The following is an 18,508-nucleotide window of genomic DNA, read 5'->3' on the forward strand; positions in this document are numbered from 1 at the left end:
GTAATAGACCAAAATTGTCAATAGGGAAATCAGCATTTTTTCTTCTCTCCTCGTTCATAGCATCAAAGTTTGCAGAATTCAAGAAGCAAAATATGCTGGATCACTTTTAGAAATTGATACACAAAATAAACAATTTTTCCATTTGTAAATGATTCCTGAACATCCTGTAAACAGTTTTTATATTTTCTGGTTTTCTCATGCTTTAAGAGGATTTAGTGAGGAAGGCAAGCTATGTAGAGATTGTCAGCAAGGATAGTGATTAAAATGTTAAGCCATTCAGTTGAAAAAGAGAATTTATCTGGCTGGTGTTAGTGATGATTTCAGTTTTTCACTATTAGGAATAATCTGAATCTCAGTCTGGAGTGATTAAATTATAAAATTGTGGGAGGAGGAGGGTATAGCTCAGTGGTAGAGTATGTGCTTAGCATGCACGAGGTCCTGGGTTCTATCCCCAGTACCGTTAAACAAACAAAACAAATAAAATAAACCTAATTGCCCCCTCATAAACAAAATTAAAATAAAATAAAATTATGACATAAATTGTGGAATACCATGCAGCTATTAAAAAGAATGAAACAAATCAACATGGACTAACATGAAATGGTGTTCAAGCAATGTTGTTAAGTAAAAAATTAAGTTACAGACCTACAGTTTGATATTCTATTTGAACAAAAGAAAAGAACATGCATGAATATGTACCCTTAGTGGCTCTCCCTGGAGGTGAGAGAGAACAGTTTTCTACTTTTATTTATTTACTTTGTACTATCTGAAATTTTTGCAAGAGTAGAAATGACTTTTTTTTTAAACAAAAGGAAAGACAAGGGACAAACTTTGTTTATTGAATGACCATAACAGTGTCAGTGAGTTAGAGAGCTAATCTGGGGAAACTGATTTACTTAGGAGTGTCCTTTAAGAGTCTGTTCCCACTCCCAGGTGGAAGGTTTGTGTGGCTCTGATGGAGCGCACCCTGTCTCGGGCAGAGCTCAGGAGGAGGGATGGTTACTGGGAGGTCTTCCATGATGCCTAAACTCAAAGGTGGTGTTAGCAGTGAAGAAGGCATTTTCAGAGCAGATTGAGGTGTTCATTTGGATGAAGGAGCCCAGGCAATGAGGAATACCTGGTCCAGAGCACAGCCAGAAGAATGGATATTTTACTTCCTGTAAAAAGGGGTTTAATACTCTTAGAGGAATACTGACTTTCAAGGAGGCAGGACGTGAGTGGGCTGTGAGGAGACCTTGCTGGGTCCCCTTCATCACCAGGTAAATATTGGGGATCAGCGCCAAGTCCAGGAGGGCCAGCTCTGGAGGCACACTGACAGTAAGTGGGGAGCAGTAGGGGGACCAGATTTGTATTCTTGTCCTAGTGCTGATAGCACGTGACTCTCTAGCTTGATCTTGGTGGGAAATCCCACCTCAGGCTATAAAGGCTTTAAAGGGAGGATCAATTGAGAACCATTTAGATATTGGTAAGGATGTGAAGAAAAGGGAACCTGGTGCACTGTGGGTAGGAATGTAAACTGGTGCAGCTGCCCTGGAAAACAGTATAGGAATTCCTAAAAAATTAAAAGTGGAACTATCATATGATCCAGCAATCCCACTTCTGGATGTTTATCCAAAGGAACTGAAATTTAGTTCTCAAAGAGATACCTGCACTCCCTTGTTCATTGCAACACTAGTCACAGTAGCTGAGGTACAGAAACCACTTAAATATTCAGAGATGAATGAATGGATAAAGAAAATGTGATGTATACATATCATGGAATATTATGCAGCCTTAAAAAAGGAAATCTTTCCATTTGTGAGAACATGAGTAGACCAGCAGGACACTGTGCTAAATGAAATAAGCCAGACAGAAAAAGACAGATACTGTGTTTTCTCACTTATGTGTGGAATCTAAAATAGTCAAACTGACAGAAGCAGAGTAGAATGGTGATTACCAGGGGCTGGAGTTGCGGGGGGAATGGGGAGATGATGGTTATAGGGAACAAAGTGTTAGTTATGCAAGATAAATAAGTTCTGGAGGTCTACCGTATAGCATAGTGCCTCTAGTAACAACAGTATACTGTATATTTAAAATTTGCTTAAAGGATAGATCTTATGTTATCACATGTGCATACACACACACAAATACTAAAGGGGGCAAGAGGAAACTTTGGAAAGTGATGGATATGTTTGTGGCCTTGATGGTGTCATGTGTGTACACTTATCCTCAAACTCATTGAGTTATATATATTAAATATGTACAACTTTTTACATGTAACTAGTACTTCAAGAGAGCCAAAAAAAAAAAAAAAAAAGAGAGAGAGAAAAGAAAATTTGATTTGTGACTCCACAAGCTTAGGGAATGCAGCTTAGAAGGGGCTGGTATCTGATTCATATCTGAAAAAAACCCCAGAGTGGACGATGCATTTGGAAGTCACTAGGTAGCCAGCCAAAAGTGCATATTTTTGTTCGTGGCTGGGGTGGGAGGGTGATGAGAAACCAGATATAATACCTCTAGTTGGCATATTGGTGCGGTTCTAAGTTGCTGGCTCCCTGCCTGACGAGGTGTGGGGTGTGCAGTTGGAGGGCTGGCCAAAGGAGATGCTCTGCTAACACCCTGAGAGGCCGGAGAGCTCGGCAGTGCGCTCTCTGAGGCACCCGGAACAGGCTCTGACGATGTCCAGCGAAAGCCAAGGCCAGATTTCAGAGGCGCTGTCAAGTAGGCCCTCTCCTTCCCCTGACATCTCCCTGCTCTCTGCTCCTGCAACCCTAGGGGATACCGAGAGGTGGGAGGGACTTGACTTCCAGCTTAAAACAGACTTAGGCTGGAAGAGGGCAGAAGCTTTAATTTTAAATGCATTTCAGAGTTTTGGCCTTATTAGTTACTGAAATGAAACCTATGCTAAAAGTGACCACAGGATTCATCATCTAAGAGTAGCTGTCCTGTAGGAATTATGAGAACTGCCAGAGAGTTCATCTCTGGGGATAAACAGCCACCAAAGTGGGTTTGCAGGGGCAGGTGTGAAATTGCCCCATCCAGTCCCTTGAGTTGGATGCAACGGTCTCTGTTTCATCCTTACATAGCCGTTGTCCGTAGATATTATCCTAATTTATCAGGGATGATGGAAGGGCAATTCAGTCTGGGCAGGTTGCCCTGGGTCACAGGCTGGTAAATCTTAGAACCAGGACTCCACCCAGGGTGTAGGACTCCAGGTTCCATTCTTTGCTCTCTACACCACAAAGCATTTTCAGCTTTACTTCCCAGACTCTGCATGTCTTGCTTGTAGGTCCCTGGTTCTGAACTGGCCTTCTCACTATCTATAAGCAAGACATCTTTAACCAAAGATCAGAGGAGAAATGATAAGACGTGAGGCAGGTTGACAGAAGGGAGGAGCGCAGTAGGTCATTCAGGAGAGAACAGTGAGTTAAGAGGAGGGAAGAGCAGGTGGGGTGGTGATAATTGGCTACCGCAGCAATAAAGGCTTGTCAACAGGGTGGAGAGGGAAGGGAGCATGGGGGTAGTGGGAGGTGCTTTGCCAACAGTCCCCAGTGCCCCCTCACAGCTGCTCTCAGCTGCAGCGTCTACAGCTCAGGTGGCCACGAGAGCCCTGGAGACCCTCTTGGTACCCCTTTGACAAGGCTGACTTAAATGAACTCTGTTCCTTGGGAGGAGAAGGCAAAGCTTACAGGCGTGAGAGGGAGTCATTTTCACAGGAGACTTTTCCCCAAAGCATTGTACCAGAAATGAACCGTTTCAAGGCCCTCTGGTAACTTATTTGGAACAAGTGCACCAGCACGATATCTAAGTTACTGGTGGTCGTGATGTTAGGAGAAGCTAATGTGGTACTTGGAAAAGTTCACAGAGAAAATGTATTTCACAGAGCAATCAGGAGCCGAGACTTTGAAATGTTCTGGGTTGTGTTTACCTACCAGAGGGACTCAACCAATTTATGCAAAAATTGAGATGAACCCAATAGGGTTTTCAGTTCGGGCTGGCTGCTTGTTTGTCAGGTATATTGCTGCAGAACTCTCCAAGTCGAAATAAAAGATGGAAAGAAGTAATTAGAAAATAAACCAAAAAATACGCAGAGAAAACTTCCTGGGTGCCACGCACCACTCTGCGTAAACATTATGACAACAACCCTGTGAGGCAGGTGCTACCCCGCATATGGGTGGGACGCTGAGGCAGAGGCTTTATAAACTCGCCCGCGCTCTGCAGCCTGACTGTGCCCCGAACCGCTGGGGGTGCGGCATCTCTCGTTTGGCCCCTTCCTCTGCCTCCCTGTCCTCCTATTATTTTCCAGTAGTGGTGCCAGGCTGCTCTGAGCTCCATCCTAGGAAGAGTGTTAGCTTCTGGGTCTCGTCCTGCTCTGGTGGCTGCCATTTGAACATCTTCATTTCATATATGATGTGAAGACGGTTGGTTGTTCTGGATGCTGTTGATGGGCTCTGCTAGCTCCATCGTTATAGGGGTCCCAAAGTCCTGTGTTTATCCTCAAATATCTACTGTCTGGAAGGTTATGGAAGCTCTAGGTGTAAAAAAAAGTCAATAAAAGCACATGTCAAATTTAAAGAAACATCAGGCTAGAGGTGATTAGACTGCTGTCGTCTACCATGTCCCTGAGAAGTGGGAGAAAGGCTTTTGAAAAAATATATTAGGAAATGAAACCAGAACCTGTCAGTTATGAGAAACAATAAAAGTAACTTTTTAAGCCATTCCATTTTATAGTCCAAACCATTATCAACCGTTTAGATGACCAGATTCCAGAGATACTAGAGGTATGAATGCCAGTGTTGGAAAGAGATGCACCCTTTGAAGATGTCCAGTTAGTTAATCATGGCAAAGGGATTCCCAAAGTAAAGTCAGTCTGCCATTAGTAATTCATTCCTACATCATGACTTTGGGAAGATCAAGTGGTAAGGCACACAAACCTGAATGATATAGCAGACCCTTGTAATAATCTAAGCCCTCTGGCCACCTGAATTTTAAATGACATATGTGAATAGCCTGCCTCATTCATTCTTTCAGTGAATTATTGAGCCCCTTCTATATGCCAGGCACGAGGCTTGACACTGGACACACTAGTGAACAAATAGTAGGCAGTCTCTACTCTCAGGGAACTTACTTGATAAATAATATGATTAGTATTTAATTATAATTGTGATAAATGCCACAAAGGAGAAGTATAATACGAAAAAGAACATACACCTGCGTGACTCGAGTTAGCCTGAAAGGTTAGAGAATGCTTCCTGGAGTAAGTGATGTTTAAGAGGGGATCTTAAGGGTGAGGAGGACTTAGCTAAGTGAGGAGAAGGGGTGGAGGGTGGAAATGGTGGTGCAGAAGGGACCGCACGTACTAAGTAAGGCCTTGGGATGGGAGGAGCAGGGGCGACTGGAGAACTGGGAGGCAGGCCTGTATGACTGGGGTGCAGCGGGAGTAGCAGGAGATGAGACCAGCAAGGTAGATCCTACTGCCTGTCTACACCAGCAGAGTTCTGTAAGCCCACTGGAATCTGTGAAGTACAGAAAGGCAGTCAGCCATTTCTTAGAAGCCCCAGCTTTAGAAGTCAAACATGGCAGTTGATTATGTGGGCTCATCTTTAGGAAGCACTCTCCTCTATTTCATAGACCAAATGAATTCGTATCATCCATCTACAGATGCCCAAATTGTACCAAGTATCTAATCACAGTAAGTCAAACCAGCCTGGCTGCCCTGTTGAACTAAACAGGCAGGAGGTGTAAATGACACATCACCGTCACACAGCAGACTCACCTGACCCCCACTTGAACATTAAAGCAATCATGAAACATCAGAGCTGGCATTACTACCATTGCCAGCCTCCCGCCCCAACCTCAGGAAGGTGAAACCAGTGGGGCAGGTACGTGTAGGTCTAGCATTCAATAAAACAAACCCCAAACACTCCACCTTGAAACCTCAAGCCTCGCTCAACCTTTGATCTCTTTGCAGTCAATCAAATCGGGCTCATTCTCACCTAAAAAAGGAATGCTCCAACAAACTCTCCCCACTACCTTTAGCAGATTGCTGTTTTTCAGAACTGCCTAGTGCTTTACAAACAATTGAGTCTCTTCCCTACCTTAGTAAGAAGGCATATTTTCACTCGACAGGTGAGGAAAGAAGCTGTGTTAAAAGACAAGTCCAGTGTCAAATGTCCAATGGGGGAAGGAGGGCTGCTGACAGAATTATGACACCAGGAACCTCATTCATCCCTGTGGCTTGTCAAAACCCAACCAGAATCACGGCTGGCACTGACCACTCTGTGTTTTTAATACTAATGCTTAACTGAGGCCTGCTTCCTTTCCTCCTCCATTATTCCTTCAGAAAATTTGTAGGAACTGGGTGCTAAGAACCCAACCAGAATCTTCTTACGTCTAATTTACACTGCATACCCCCAGAGCTGGAGTCTGTTACTGAGACAGTTTGTTAACATGCAGAGAAAATGATGTGATTCCAAGACTGTAACCCTGCTTCGTCTCTCTACCTGCATTGCCCCAATCCCTGTCATATAGCCACAGTTAAGGCAGCACACATTAGGAAGGAAATAGAAAAAGTATTTTGGCCTTCCTTCAAGCTCTTCATTTTGGACAAAATTAACTCAGAGAATATTCCATTAGCTATTACCCCAACACCCATGTTCTAGTCTCCTTTGAATCCACAGTGTAGCCTGTGTGGTGTTACTGGAATGGTCACTCTGTGAAGTTTACCCTAAACCTAAACAGGTACCAACATGTGAGGGGCAGTATGGCGAGGTGGTTAAGAACAGATACTTGAGTTAGGCTTCCCGGCCTTGTGATGGACAAGTGTCTTATCTTCTCTAAGCCTCAGTTTACTCGCCTATGAAGTGGGGATAATGCGATTGTGCTGAGGAGCAATCAGACAATGCATACAAATACACAGGAATCCTCAGTAAAGCTAACTATGATTATTGTTCCTCTATAAACAGGCAGGGTCCTGGAGCAAATGCCCTGTGTGCCCACTTCCTAGAGTCACCAACAAGTAATTTCTCTGTCCCAGGAAGATATTTATAGAGGTTTTTTGTTTTTTGTTTTTTGTTTTTTTTTAAGAGAAAAGTGAAGAGACTTGACATGAGACAAAGGAAAAACAAGTACCAGAATTGCAAAGTTAACATTTTTATTGAACTGAAATTGGTGTAGAACAACAGGGGCTACCACAGCTGCTGAGCTCAGTTAACAACTGACAAGTCCCTGTGACATTTTGCCTTCGAGAGTCCTAACATGGTTTGGGTGGAACAACTGAGAAACAGCGCAGATATATACGTATATATACTTTTTTAACACTTCAAAATATTTTGAAATGAGCCTGACAGCCTTGTTCAGTTTTTAGGTCACAAAGGACATTAACATCTTCTGTTGCCTTCATTTAGTAGTTTTCGGTTAATATCCTTTCCCAAAAGGTTCCTCTCAAAGCACTGGCTATAATTTCCCCCCTCTGGTACACAAGAAAAGGATTTAGTAACACTTAGGCAAGTAATAAACTGTAAGAACTTCAAAAGTAGTAAAGGCAAAAACCACACATACGTGACTCAACACTCACACTGCCTGAAAGACAATGAACTGGCTGAAGAGTTCCTGCCAAGCTCCAGAAGCAAAGAGCGCGCTGATGGAAGGGGTGAGGGAGCCAGGCGGAGTGTCGGAACAGATGGACCATTGTGCCTAAACCTTGTTTCAACATCTTGCTTCCAACGTGAAAATATGCATTTGTATTACATAATAAAGTGAAATATTTTAAGGGAAAAGAAAACTCTTATAAAGGTTGAAAGATCAATCAGAGCTGAAGGAAAATTAATACTGGATTTAAAAAAATCAGCAAGTGGAGCAATGATATAAACTGACCACACCAGTTTCTTTTGTAAGAGCAAGTGCTGAACATCTATCACTACTTAGAACTGAAAGTATTCCAAGGGAAATAAATAACCAACGAGATAGGAAATGAAATCCCTACATAAAACAAAACCACATCAAGTTAATGTTATTTTTGGTTTGTATTAAATCAGTGGCTCATTAATCTATGGGTGTTGGTAAAAATCTTCAAGAGTGCTTCAAACTATTTTGGATGAAATGTGATGAAAAACAACACATCTCATTCTCTCATCTTGACAATGCTGTTTTACACTTACTATTTCTCTTAAAAAGAAAAAAAAAATACCCAAAAACTAAATTCTACCAGAGTAACTGATACTAAGTGGCCACCCATTCCTGCAGCAATTATTTGAGAGAATCTAAAAATCTTGCAGTCAGAGATGAAGAATGACTATAAATATTTTAATAGGCTCATGCCCATCTTCAAAAGAGATGCACCCTCGGGTAATAGCAGATTCAGAGATTTACAATTCTCAAATTTGCAACTGATAGACAGATAAATATTTTGCAAGGATCTGCCCAATGTACACAACAAACATCTAAATTAAGGCTTATATAGGTAGGTGGTCAAGTCTATGGGTGTGCAATGCTGGATTTTCATAAAGCATCTCCAGCTTCCATTATTACCCAATTTGTAAACCAGAAGATGTGCTGACGTAGGTGGGTAGGAGCTCCAAAGGCTAACAATTAACCAACTCGAAGGTGTGTTTGTAAACAAGTTCTGAGATAAGTTGGCAGTGAAACAATTGAGAGGGTGCCTCAAATGATGTAGAGAGGAAAGTGATTTGCACCTGCTGACAGGGATGGGTTTAAAAAAAAAAAAAAAAAAAAGCCAACAGTTGAACTTCAGTTCAAGACTTTGAGATTTAGAGGCCTAAAAGTTTAGCGTTACTTTCAAGCCAATGGTTCTCACACTTCAGCTTGCAAACGCCACTTGGAGGTTACTGAGGAAAAAGTGGATACCTAGGCTCCATCTCCAGAGATTCTAATTTGGGTGATGCAAGTGGTCCAAGCACCTTGCTTTTGACAGACACCACTCATCTTTGATTAAAAAGTCAAGATGTCCAAGAAATGACACCAGACAAATCTCTCAGGAGACTCCACCATAATGATATGAGGACCAAATTTACCCAAGTTTCCTTTCCTATTTTTTTAAAATTTCAACTGAAAGTTTGAAATCAATGAACATTTAATAATGATTGTACCAATTCTGAGGTAAAAGGAAGAGCACCAGGGATTGCAATGCTAAAAGAAATCGAATTCCCTAGGGGTTCCACACTACATAGAAATCAAATTTCTGTGGTCATTGTGATAATGATAGTGCACAGGGTCTTGTTTCAGCTTTTGTATTGTATATTTTTCCTCTATGATCTACTCTTTCCAGTTAAAGTTTTAGAAGAACTCCAAAGAGAAAATTTCCTCTACATGCTATCTCAGGTTTTCTAGATCCCAACATTTTCTGGTTTACAGCGATACACAACAAAGTTACTTATTTATTTTTTTGGATGCTGGAGACAAACATCTTTATTAAAGATACCACCAAAATTTTGGCAAACATTTCAAAACATATTTGTAAACATAATGCTTCCCTTTTAAACTGGCAGCACTTGGAAAAACAATACGATAAGACAACACAACTTGAATCAACATTAGTTCAAAATCCTTGTATTTTTGACCACATAACTTATGTTCCCACATGAAAAATAAGTGATAGTTTAAATCAACGTCAACAGATAAACTCCATGAAATGAAAGTTTGTGCTGTTTGATGAATCACAGTATGTTATGGTTAAATATATCCACTCTTTTTTATATTCCTGGTACCCAGGATGAAAAAAAACTTTAAATATACATTTCATGTAGGTAATAGCTTCTTTGCATATCTCTCTTCAAAAAATACTTTATAGCAGTATATAAATAGGTTACCTACACGTTTAATTTTATAATTTTGCCCCAAAACTATAGATCTGTTTCATTTTCATAACATATCAATTTTGCCCAACATTAATAAAGCTGACAAACTGTTGAAATGGAAATGCTTTTGTCTTCCACGATAGAAGTAGTAATTTGACAGGAAGAAAAAACCTACAGTAACACTCGTCAGTTGTTTCACCTGAGCGTTTGGCCTACTGCGAGTAGCAGCTTTTTTTCCTCCATGCACGCTCACATCCACATCACCTCTGCACACATACAGGTCGAGCACACACTTTCAGACGCTGGTAGGCCACAGTGTGCTTCCCACTACTCTACTCAAGTGGGAAGCAGTGTAGCTAATGATTAACCACACTAGGTACACAACTAGCAAACACCTTAAGGCAACCATTGCAATGGGGGGTTAACTTGCAGGGCGGATTTACTGTTCTAGATTAACTCAGCCTGTATATACATATGTGTATACAGACTTACACACATACACATACTCATACACCTTTCTATTTCTTAACCCTCCAAAACAATGTTTTAATTTTTTTTGTATTTTGTGCAAATTTCTAAATAGTCTACCATTTAAGGCAAAGAGTTCGCATTAAGAAAGATCAGAAAATAGGCCTATGTTTATCCAAAAGCATTTCACCTTGAACGTTACTGTTTGTTTTTTTTTTTAAACACACATAACTTTGAAGTGTGGACACTGGATCCCCAATATCTTAAAAAAAAATCATGTCTAATGACAAACACAGCTTTTTAAGGAAAAAAATTGATTTGAAGTTTAGACACTGGATCCCCAATATCTAAAAAAAAATTATTTCTATTGACAAACACAAGTCTTGAGGGGGAAAAAAGGACCAAAAAAGCAGCTTCAAAAATGCAAGGAAGCAAAAAGTAAAATGGGGGGAAAAAAGGTAACTCAAGTTTACTAATACTGAAACTTTCAACAGGCAAAGTTTCATTTTTTTAGAATTTGAGAGCAACTCATTTGGAATTTTAAATAAATAAGCTTAAGTTTATTCACATCTTCTGGTCCAAGCAGAGCTCTAGTGCCATGACTCTGCTTGCTGTTGGTCAAATTCACCTATTAGTCTTTTGATGTGAGCCAGCTTGTTATGAAGATACTCGCATCTGTATTTCTCTTCATGGTAATTGGGACTTGACTGCAGATGAAAAGAAGTGAGGAATTAGACCATGGAGTTTGTAACACTTCCCAACTACAGGTCAGAAAGCCAACAGTGATGCTACCTACCTGCTTTATCTTCTGATATTCTTGTAAGACTTCTTCATGAACATTCTACAAAATTAATATTCAGATATCAGAAAAGAACAACTTTTTTTGCAATATAAACAGTTAACACACTTGACAAGGCTGTGGGAAATATTGATGATGAATACAGTCTTATTTAAGGAGGGCAATTTGGCAACTGCTATCAAAATAGCTAATATAAAACTGACTCAGCACTTGAGCTTTTCTTTCTGATGTACTGGTGCCTGAGTGAAACGACACATTCACAGGGTTACCTGGTGCAGCACTGTTTGTAAAGCAAAAGAAAGTAAACAAAATCTAAATGTCCATTAATCCATACAAAGGAATACTAAGAGGCCATTAAAGAAGTGCTTTATGGGTTTACATAAAGAAATTCTCTAAGATATATATTGTTTAGTGAAAAAAAGCAAAGTACAAAACAATTTATACAGTTTGATATCATTTTTGTAAGGGAGAAATAGAGATATTGTAAGAATTTCATTACTTCTAAGATGCACATTTCTTCTCATTTCAATGAAATCAGATAAATCATAATGAATCATAACTTACTGGAATATAAGACAATGGTGCATCTTATAATTGATGACATCTTAAATTCAATTAAATAGGGTATATTTGCAAATTTGTTTGTGTATATACATCTTATGTACACACAGACCTCTGAAAGAATACTCTGGAAGCCAGTAACTGTCTCTAGGGAGGAGAATCGGGTAGCAGGGGAAAATAGCTCACATCTGGTGTGCCATATAACCTGATGCACCATGGATCTAAGCAGTTTCCAAATGCTTACATTTTTTCTGCACAACTCTATAATCACCTCATTTTATGGATAGGGATTTTGAGAACTTAAGGCAAGTTAAGTAACTTCCCCAAGGTCACATAAGTGGAGTAGAGCTGAGAATCAAATCCAAGCAGTCTGGCTTCAGGGCCTGCTCCTAACCACTGAGCAATCCTTAGAATTACATTTCAGTTTAAATATACTCACTGGTGCACTAGTAAGTAAGAAAGTAAGTAAATAAACAGATAGACAGACAGACAGACAGACAGACCTGAACCACCATATTACTGACCTCTTGCACCCCCAGCCACTCAACTCTGGCAAAGTCTTCTCTAACTCTAGGCAGCTATTTTAAAAGAGTAAGGCCCACGGATAGAAGACATAATGAGTCCCTGGGGCACAGATGCTCTCAGGCTGTTTTCCCCGATGCGGGAAAACCCACCCAGTCTCTCTCGTCAGTTCCCATCAGAACAGTGGGCCAGGATGGAGGCACCACTGACGGCTGTGAAGTGTGACAAAGTTATCTGTCCTACACAAGGAGGGAAACACCCATTTATATCAAGCCTTTGGCTAAGAACCATAAGAACAATCAGTAGACGGGTCAGGCTTCTACTGCTCTCTGTCAGCTGCAATAACATTACCACCTAAACCAGGGAAGTGAAAACAGATTAATACCTGGTAACAAACGTCAGTCTCTGGAATAGCACCAAGTTTTTCTTCATTTAAGCCCCAAACCTTAACATAGTATTGGGAAATAGCACCAGATCTAAGAGCTATAGTCTAAGTTGAGTTGGTAATGCAGTCAAATATTTTGATGAATCCCAAATCCAGCCTTTTCTCACTATTTAGTTGTCTGCATTTTTCTCAATGCACATTATGCTATTTATTTAAGTATGTATTATACATTTTATACATATTATGTTTATATAAAAAATTTTTTTCCCTTCACTGGCAGAAACAGAAGCTGGTGTTTACCTATTCTCAAGAACTATTTCAAATATTGATTTTCCTAGCTAATTTTAAATGAAGGACAAAAGCTGCAGAGCATCTGGTCTGTGAGAGGACTTGCTCTGAAGACCAGTGGGATGCCTGGGGATGGGCAAGGCAGAGAAAGAAAGAAGGTAAAATATGAAAGCCAGTCCATCTAGGAACAAATGTGTTTACCTGATACTCTTTTGAGCCCGGAGAAAGGCGCTTTCGTTGTGCATCCAGTTTGATAAATCTTCTAGCCACAGTCTCCATCCTGGCATGCAAGGCCCTGTACTCATCATACTCAGCGTTGAAGTCATCCTTGTAATTCTGGCGTTGCTCATAGGAGACAATAGCAATGTATTTTCTAAGATGAAGAAAGATAAATGGAGAGTAGTACAGAACAGACATGATGCCTGAGTCTGAGATTTAAACCAGACATTGAATGCCACCCTGCCACTGCCTGCTGCCTTGCCACTCCTTCAAAGATGTTTCAGGTGAAATTATCCCACAGAACGTAAGAATGTCGGTGAAGGAGAGTGTAAAACAACATGGTGGGACTGGAATTAAAGTGCAACCAGAAGAAAACACTTACACAGATGTAGCTTCCTAAACCTTTCTCCACCCCAAGTAATTTACTACCATGCTAGTGGCAGCAGCCAGCCCATCTGTTACGAGTCACATGGAGACAGAAGGCCTAGGGGGTAATTGAAACCAGGAGAATGTCACACAGTCACTAAGTGCTGAAGTCAGAGCTCTCTCCAGACCTACTGCTTTATAAGAGAGAGTCTGTCTTTCAGTCTTTCACACCTGCTGCCAGCAAGGTGCCTCAGACTTGTTCCCTCTCTCCCTTTCCTCCCATTTCTGACTGGGCAAACATAAAATACAAAAGAGGAATTGTTTTTATCATTTTTAAAAAGTGAGAGTTAGACCATGAAAAATAAAGGAAAAAAAGGTATATTTCTCTAGTTCTTCTCAAACAGTGAAGTGTCATATTATGTATAACAGAAAGGCAGTTTTATACTATTCATTTAACTTACTTTCTTAATAAAAATGCCACAGATGTTTTACCTTAGGGTGTGATTATACCTCTAGGGACCTGGTGAATGAAGGCCATCTTCCCAGAGTGTCAGTTTATTCAGTGGTGGTTAAGTACATTGAAACAGCATTTTAATATTAAAGTTAATATGATTTGTTTGTAGATCTGGGCCTGAGTCTTTGCACTCTGTGCTCCTGTCATGGAATGCAAAATTCCCTTGACTTTTTGAGGTAAAAATTGAGATTCCAAAGCAATTTCAGGTAGGTGGAAGGAGCTTCAGGTTGCTCCCAGGGGGTGCACATATATTCTTCATGGTGGGAAGACCTTGGGAGTTCAGTCCTTTCTGAAATGGTTTTAGACAATCCTACAAGTTTTAATTAAAATGCAATAAATAGCACAGATGCCTAGTTGGAAATGTGAGAAAAGTCCTTAATTAGCAACCTTAATGTCCTCATTAATATTTTTATTTGTGCTGAGTTAGACAGTGTGGGGGTTTAATTTCCTAAGTGTAACTGAGACAGTGGTATTATGCTGATTTAAGGCTGCCCTGCTAGTGTCCTTGCTATAAAAGGAACAGCACCAGCCAGCAGTGAAGCAGTCCTCTCTAGACAGGCTGACCTGACTGCACACCCGAGAGGGCCCCGGGGAGAAAGAGGTTCCTGGGGATAAGCATATGCAAGCAAAACGGCTGAAGCAACAGTGAAACTCAGGTTCAACTTGTTATATAAAATGTTTATCCCACTTTCTCAAAATTACACCCAAGGCCACACCCTCTGTATTTTATTTAATAGTCCTCGTAGGGGAAAATGCCAAACTAGCCAAGAGTTGTGTTGCTATTATAGAAAATTATTTAGTTACACTGGCACTGAAATGAAAAGTATTTCACTATTTTAACAAAAATTGTTAGCAGTTCTATAGTTGGCTCTCAATGTGGTAATGGAATAAAATGTTAAACACTTTGGATAATTCATAACCACAAGTAACAGAATTATTCTTATTATATAAAAAATAGGAATTCTGTGGTTAAGTATGAGTTATTCAGAAGCTGATCATGAAAGATTTATAGTATGTCCTTTTGGTTTTCTTAAGAAACAAGTCTAAGTTCTGTATTTTTGGTGATTTTTCTGAAAATTCATGCTTTCTCACCATTTTAAGAAAATCTGCAGATTTAAATGATAGCTTTTCGTTAAAATAAATTGCTTTTGCTTAAATAAATTAAGCAAACAATCACATAGGTTATGTGCTTTCATGATTTTTAAGAGAACATGACAAATATACAGAAATGAGCTGAGGCAGATGCAGCAACCATCCAACCATCCGTAGATCAGTTAGTTAAAAACAAGTTTTTAAATACAGAATTAACTGCTTAAGTTGACAAAACACAGCAACACTCTGAATCCACAGGGGAAAGGTTAGAATTATTTTTCAGTCTCCCTATAGGATGCTGTCCTATGTGACAGGCATACAGCATTACTACAAAAAAGAGGAATTCAAAATCAGTCACAAGAGAATGAGAGCACAGTACTGCAGCTGTTATTTGAGGGGGCCAACTTTCACAAGAGTTTTAAGGAAATGCATTTGGAGAGGTGAACCCCCTCATCAGTGCAGCCAGGCACTATCCCCCAACCGTCCCCGCCTGGGCCAACTCAGTAGTAGCAGCTTTTCACGCTTCCCCACAGAACTCCAAAACCATGTATGACCTCAGATGAGAGAGTCCTCAGCATGGTTTCTTGGGTTCCTTTTAGTTAAGAGATGATAACCAGCACTATGGTTTCATGCTATATCATTCCCCAATAAGTAAAGCTTTCACCACTACTGTTAAGCAAAAGTAACAACAATGTTCTCAACTCTAGAAATGAACATTTTATGGGACATGGAACACTAAACAGCATAGCTTAACTTTGTCCACCATGAGGCGCTACTAAATGTTCATTAGTAAATGTTCATACAGTCCAGATTCCATTTTCCAGTCTACATTCAAGCTATGTGCACATTTGTCCATTTTCAAAGCTATCTGCAGTCAAATCTGTCTGCTCTCTCACTCTCCGTTTTTCCAGGCTCTTGCAATTTAATTATTTTCTTCATATAGAAGCCTTTGAATCTATCAAAAAGCTAGAATTATGTGTCCAAGTTATAATTTCTGTGATAACCAGTTAAAAAAAGGCCCCAGCTCAGCATTTAGCAACTTGTTGTCATAACAAGAAGACCATTATAACCAGTATTGAAATGAAATGATCACACTTTACTGTCCTCTCCTCTTAAAATTAATTTGAAGGCAAAGCTTTATGTAAATAAAACTCCATCTATCTCTAATTAACTTAAACCTCTAAGAGGTTTAAGCACTTTATCAGTAATAAACTGTCCCTTTGGGGGGCTCAAGTGAATGACTTGTGCATTGATAGACTGTCAGCTTTGAAGAGTCAGATCCCTGAAATCTTCTAAAATCAAAAGCTTGGCTTGGCTCTGGAACAAAGGACAAGCTTCTCTATATTTAAAGGCTACGGAGCAGAGCTCAGAGCAGGGGGAGGCACAACCTGCTCAAGCCGACAAGGGTGGACTGGGGACGAGCAGGCTTAATGGCAGCCTTTCAATTGCAGGGGTGGCTCCAGGACTCTGTTTCTGCAACTTCTTTTCTCATTTGCAAATTATGGGAAAAGAATTTGCAAACTTTCTAAAATTAAACAGTTCTCTCCCATCAGCAGACATCTGAACTTACATCAAATAATCTGGGAGTTCAATTGTTGAGGAAGGCTCCATGGAGGCAGTGCAACCCTCTTTAACTCCTACAAAGAAAAAAAAATTCAAGCGTTCACCAAACAGTATGGTTATAAACTGCCTATAATTCTAAAATGGATCAGAAACATCTGGAACACTTTTCCTCAAATTCTATTCTTCCATCTCAATGAGCAACAGTGAGCAAGGAATACAATTGAACACGAACAATAGAGGCCCTATGACCAGCGCCAGCAGAACCGACGCCAGGCATTGAAAGCACCCTGGCTACTGCAGTGTCTGCACAATAAAGGAATTCCATCTTAACCCAAGGTCAACCTTCTATTCTTTCAACAACAGTTGTGGCATCTGCCCAGCAATTCAAAGATTGTGGTGGCAGATGCAGCCAGACAATGGGAGATACAAATTTTACATCAATATCTACTTTTCATAGGATTCAAACAAGGCAGATGAGATAATGAAGTCAGGTAGCAGACTGCTTCGATCACTGTATTTTTACTGCTATTCTTTTCGTATGCAGACAGTGGATTAAGCAGGAAGTTTCCCCATTAGTTTAAAGTAATTTAAAATAAGATATTAGTGGACCCCAATTTCTACTCTAATCTCTAACCCTCATAATACTATACAGATTTGTTTTTAAGGGGACAGAATAAATAGATAAATAAATAAAGGACCAGTCACTCAGGACTACACTGTGGAAGTGTGTAAAATCCCTCAGTATTCCATTTGTTTGAACATACCATTTCCAGAGGGTATGTTAGACTTTTTAATTAGGGTAATTTTTTTTTTCATTCAAAGTAGAATTAAACTAATAATTCAAATCCTAACTCTACCTGCTGGCAAAACACACATGTTCAATATAAAACAAGAGTAAGCATTTAACGATTTCTTGGTTTAATATTTTAAAGGACAAAGCACACTAAACAAATTATGCAGACTCTGCGGGCTGTGTGTGTGTGTGTGAGAGAGAGAGAGAGAGAGAGAAAGAGAGAGAGAGAAAGAGAGAAAGAAAGGAAAGGGGAAGGAAAGGGAAGGGGAGGGGAAGGGGAAGGGAAGGGAAGGGAAGGGAAGGGAAGGGAAGGGAAGAAGGGAAGGGAAGGGGAGGGGAGGGAAGGGAAGGGAAGAAAGAAAGAAAGAAAGAAAGAAAGAAAGAAAGAAAGAAACAGACATTAATTCAGGTTTCGGTAAAAGTTTGTTTTTACAGTAGCCTGAGTCTTAAAGGAAAAGATGTCAGGTCAAGTGCATGTCACCTGGCTTCTCCTTTGCCACAGACACCAGATAAATTCCAACAGACGCAGCAGATATGGGTCTGAATCTATTCTCAGTTTGTGATACTCTCAATTGGCTGAGAAAGGTACTACACCCTCAGTGAAGGATTCAGAGACTGGGTCTGCTTCTCTAGGATTCTAACTCTGAGAAAACTCAAACTGTGCTATAGGTCTCAGCATTTTGAGATGAAGTCCTCCCAGCACTAACTAGCTTCTGACTCAGGATTACCATCTGACGGTTTGAAATGTGGAGAGCGGGGCATACCTAGGAACCTGGCTTACTCACTCTGAACATGAGGTTTTATTAACTCTTGCCTTTTTCTGATCTGGCAAATTCAAGTACGCTAGTGTTGGTGGTTAAAAGCTTACACCTACCTCTTGGGCCACTATATGCTACCATACTGACCTAAATATTTTAACAGATATGCTTTGACACACAATACACTCAGTCTAGGTCAATAAAGGCACTGCATTATACTATTCAATAATCAAAGCTGCTCTCCTATGGCAAAAATGGTCAGTTAAATCTAAGGATTACAGACTTTCAGTATTATGGGCAAATTACAGAAAGATAACACTCCTTCAACTCTAATCATTAAAGTACCTTTTCTAAATTTGTGTTTTCCTGGGGAATTCTGCCATAGT

The 18,508-nt window shown here is 40.1% G+C and overlaps 1 protein-coding gene across 1 annotated transcript in view; it reads right to left on the bottom strand.

Annotated features, from left to right (window-relative positions):
- Positions 1-7,115: 7,115 nt before the first annotated feature.
- ELL2 (elongation factor for RNA polymerase II 2) overlaps positions 7,116-18,508 on the bottom strand; it is a 70,709-nt gene continuing 59,316 nt past the window's right edge. The window contains exons 9-12 of the mRNA XM_074360393.1: positions 16,579-16,645; positions 13,019-13,190; positions 11,059-11,103; positions 7,116-10,969 (exon numbers count right to left, since the gene is read on the bottom strand). Coding sequence (XP_074216494.1) covers positions 10,853-10,969; positions 11,059-11,103; positions 13,019-13,190; positions 16,579-16,645 — 401 coding nt within the window. The 3' untranslated portion in view covers positions 7,116-10,852. The remainder of the gene's footprint in view (positions 10,970-11,058; positions 11,104-13,018; positions 13,191-16,578; positions 16,646-18,508) is intronic.

Source organism: Camelus bactrianus, chromosome 3, assembly GCF_048773025.1.
Source record: "Camelus bactrianus isolate YW-2024 breed Bactrian camel chromosome 3, ASM4877302v1, whole genome shotgun sequence".
NCBI lineage: Eukaryota > Metazoa > Chordata > Mammalia > Artiodactyla > Camelidae > Camelus > Camelus bactrianus.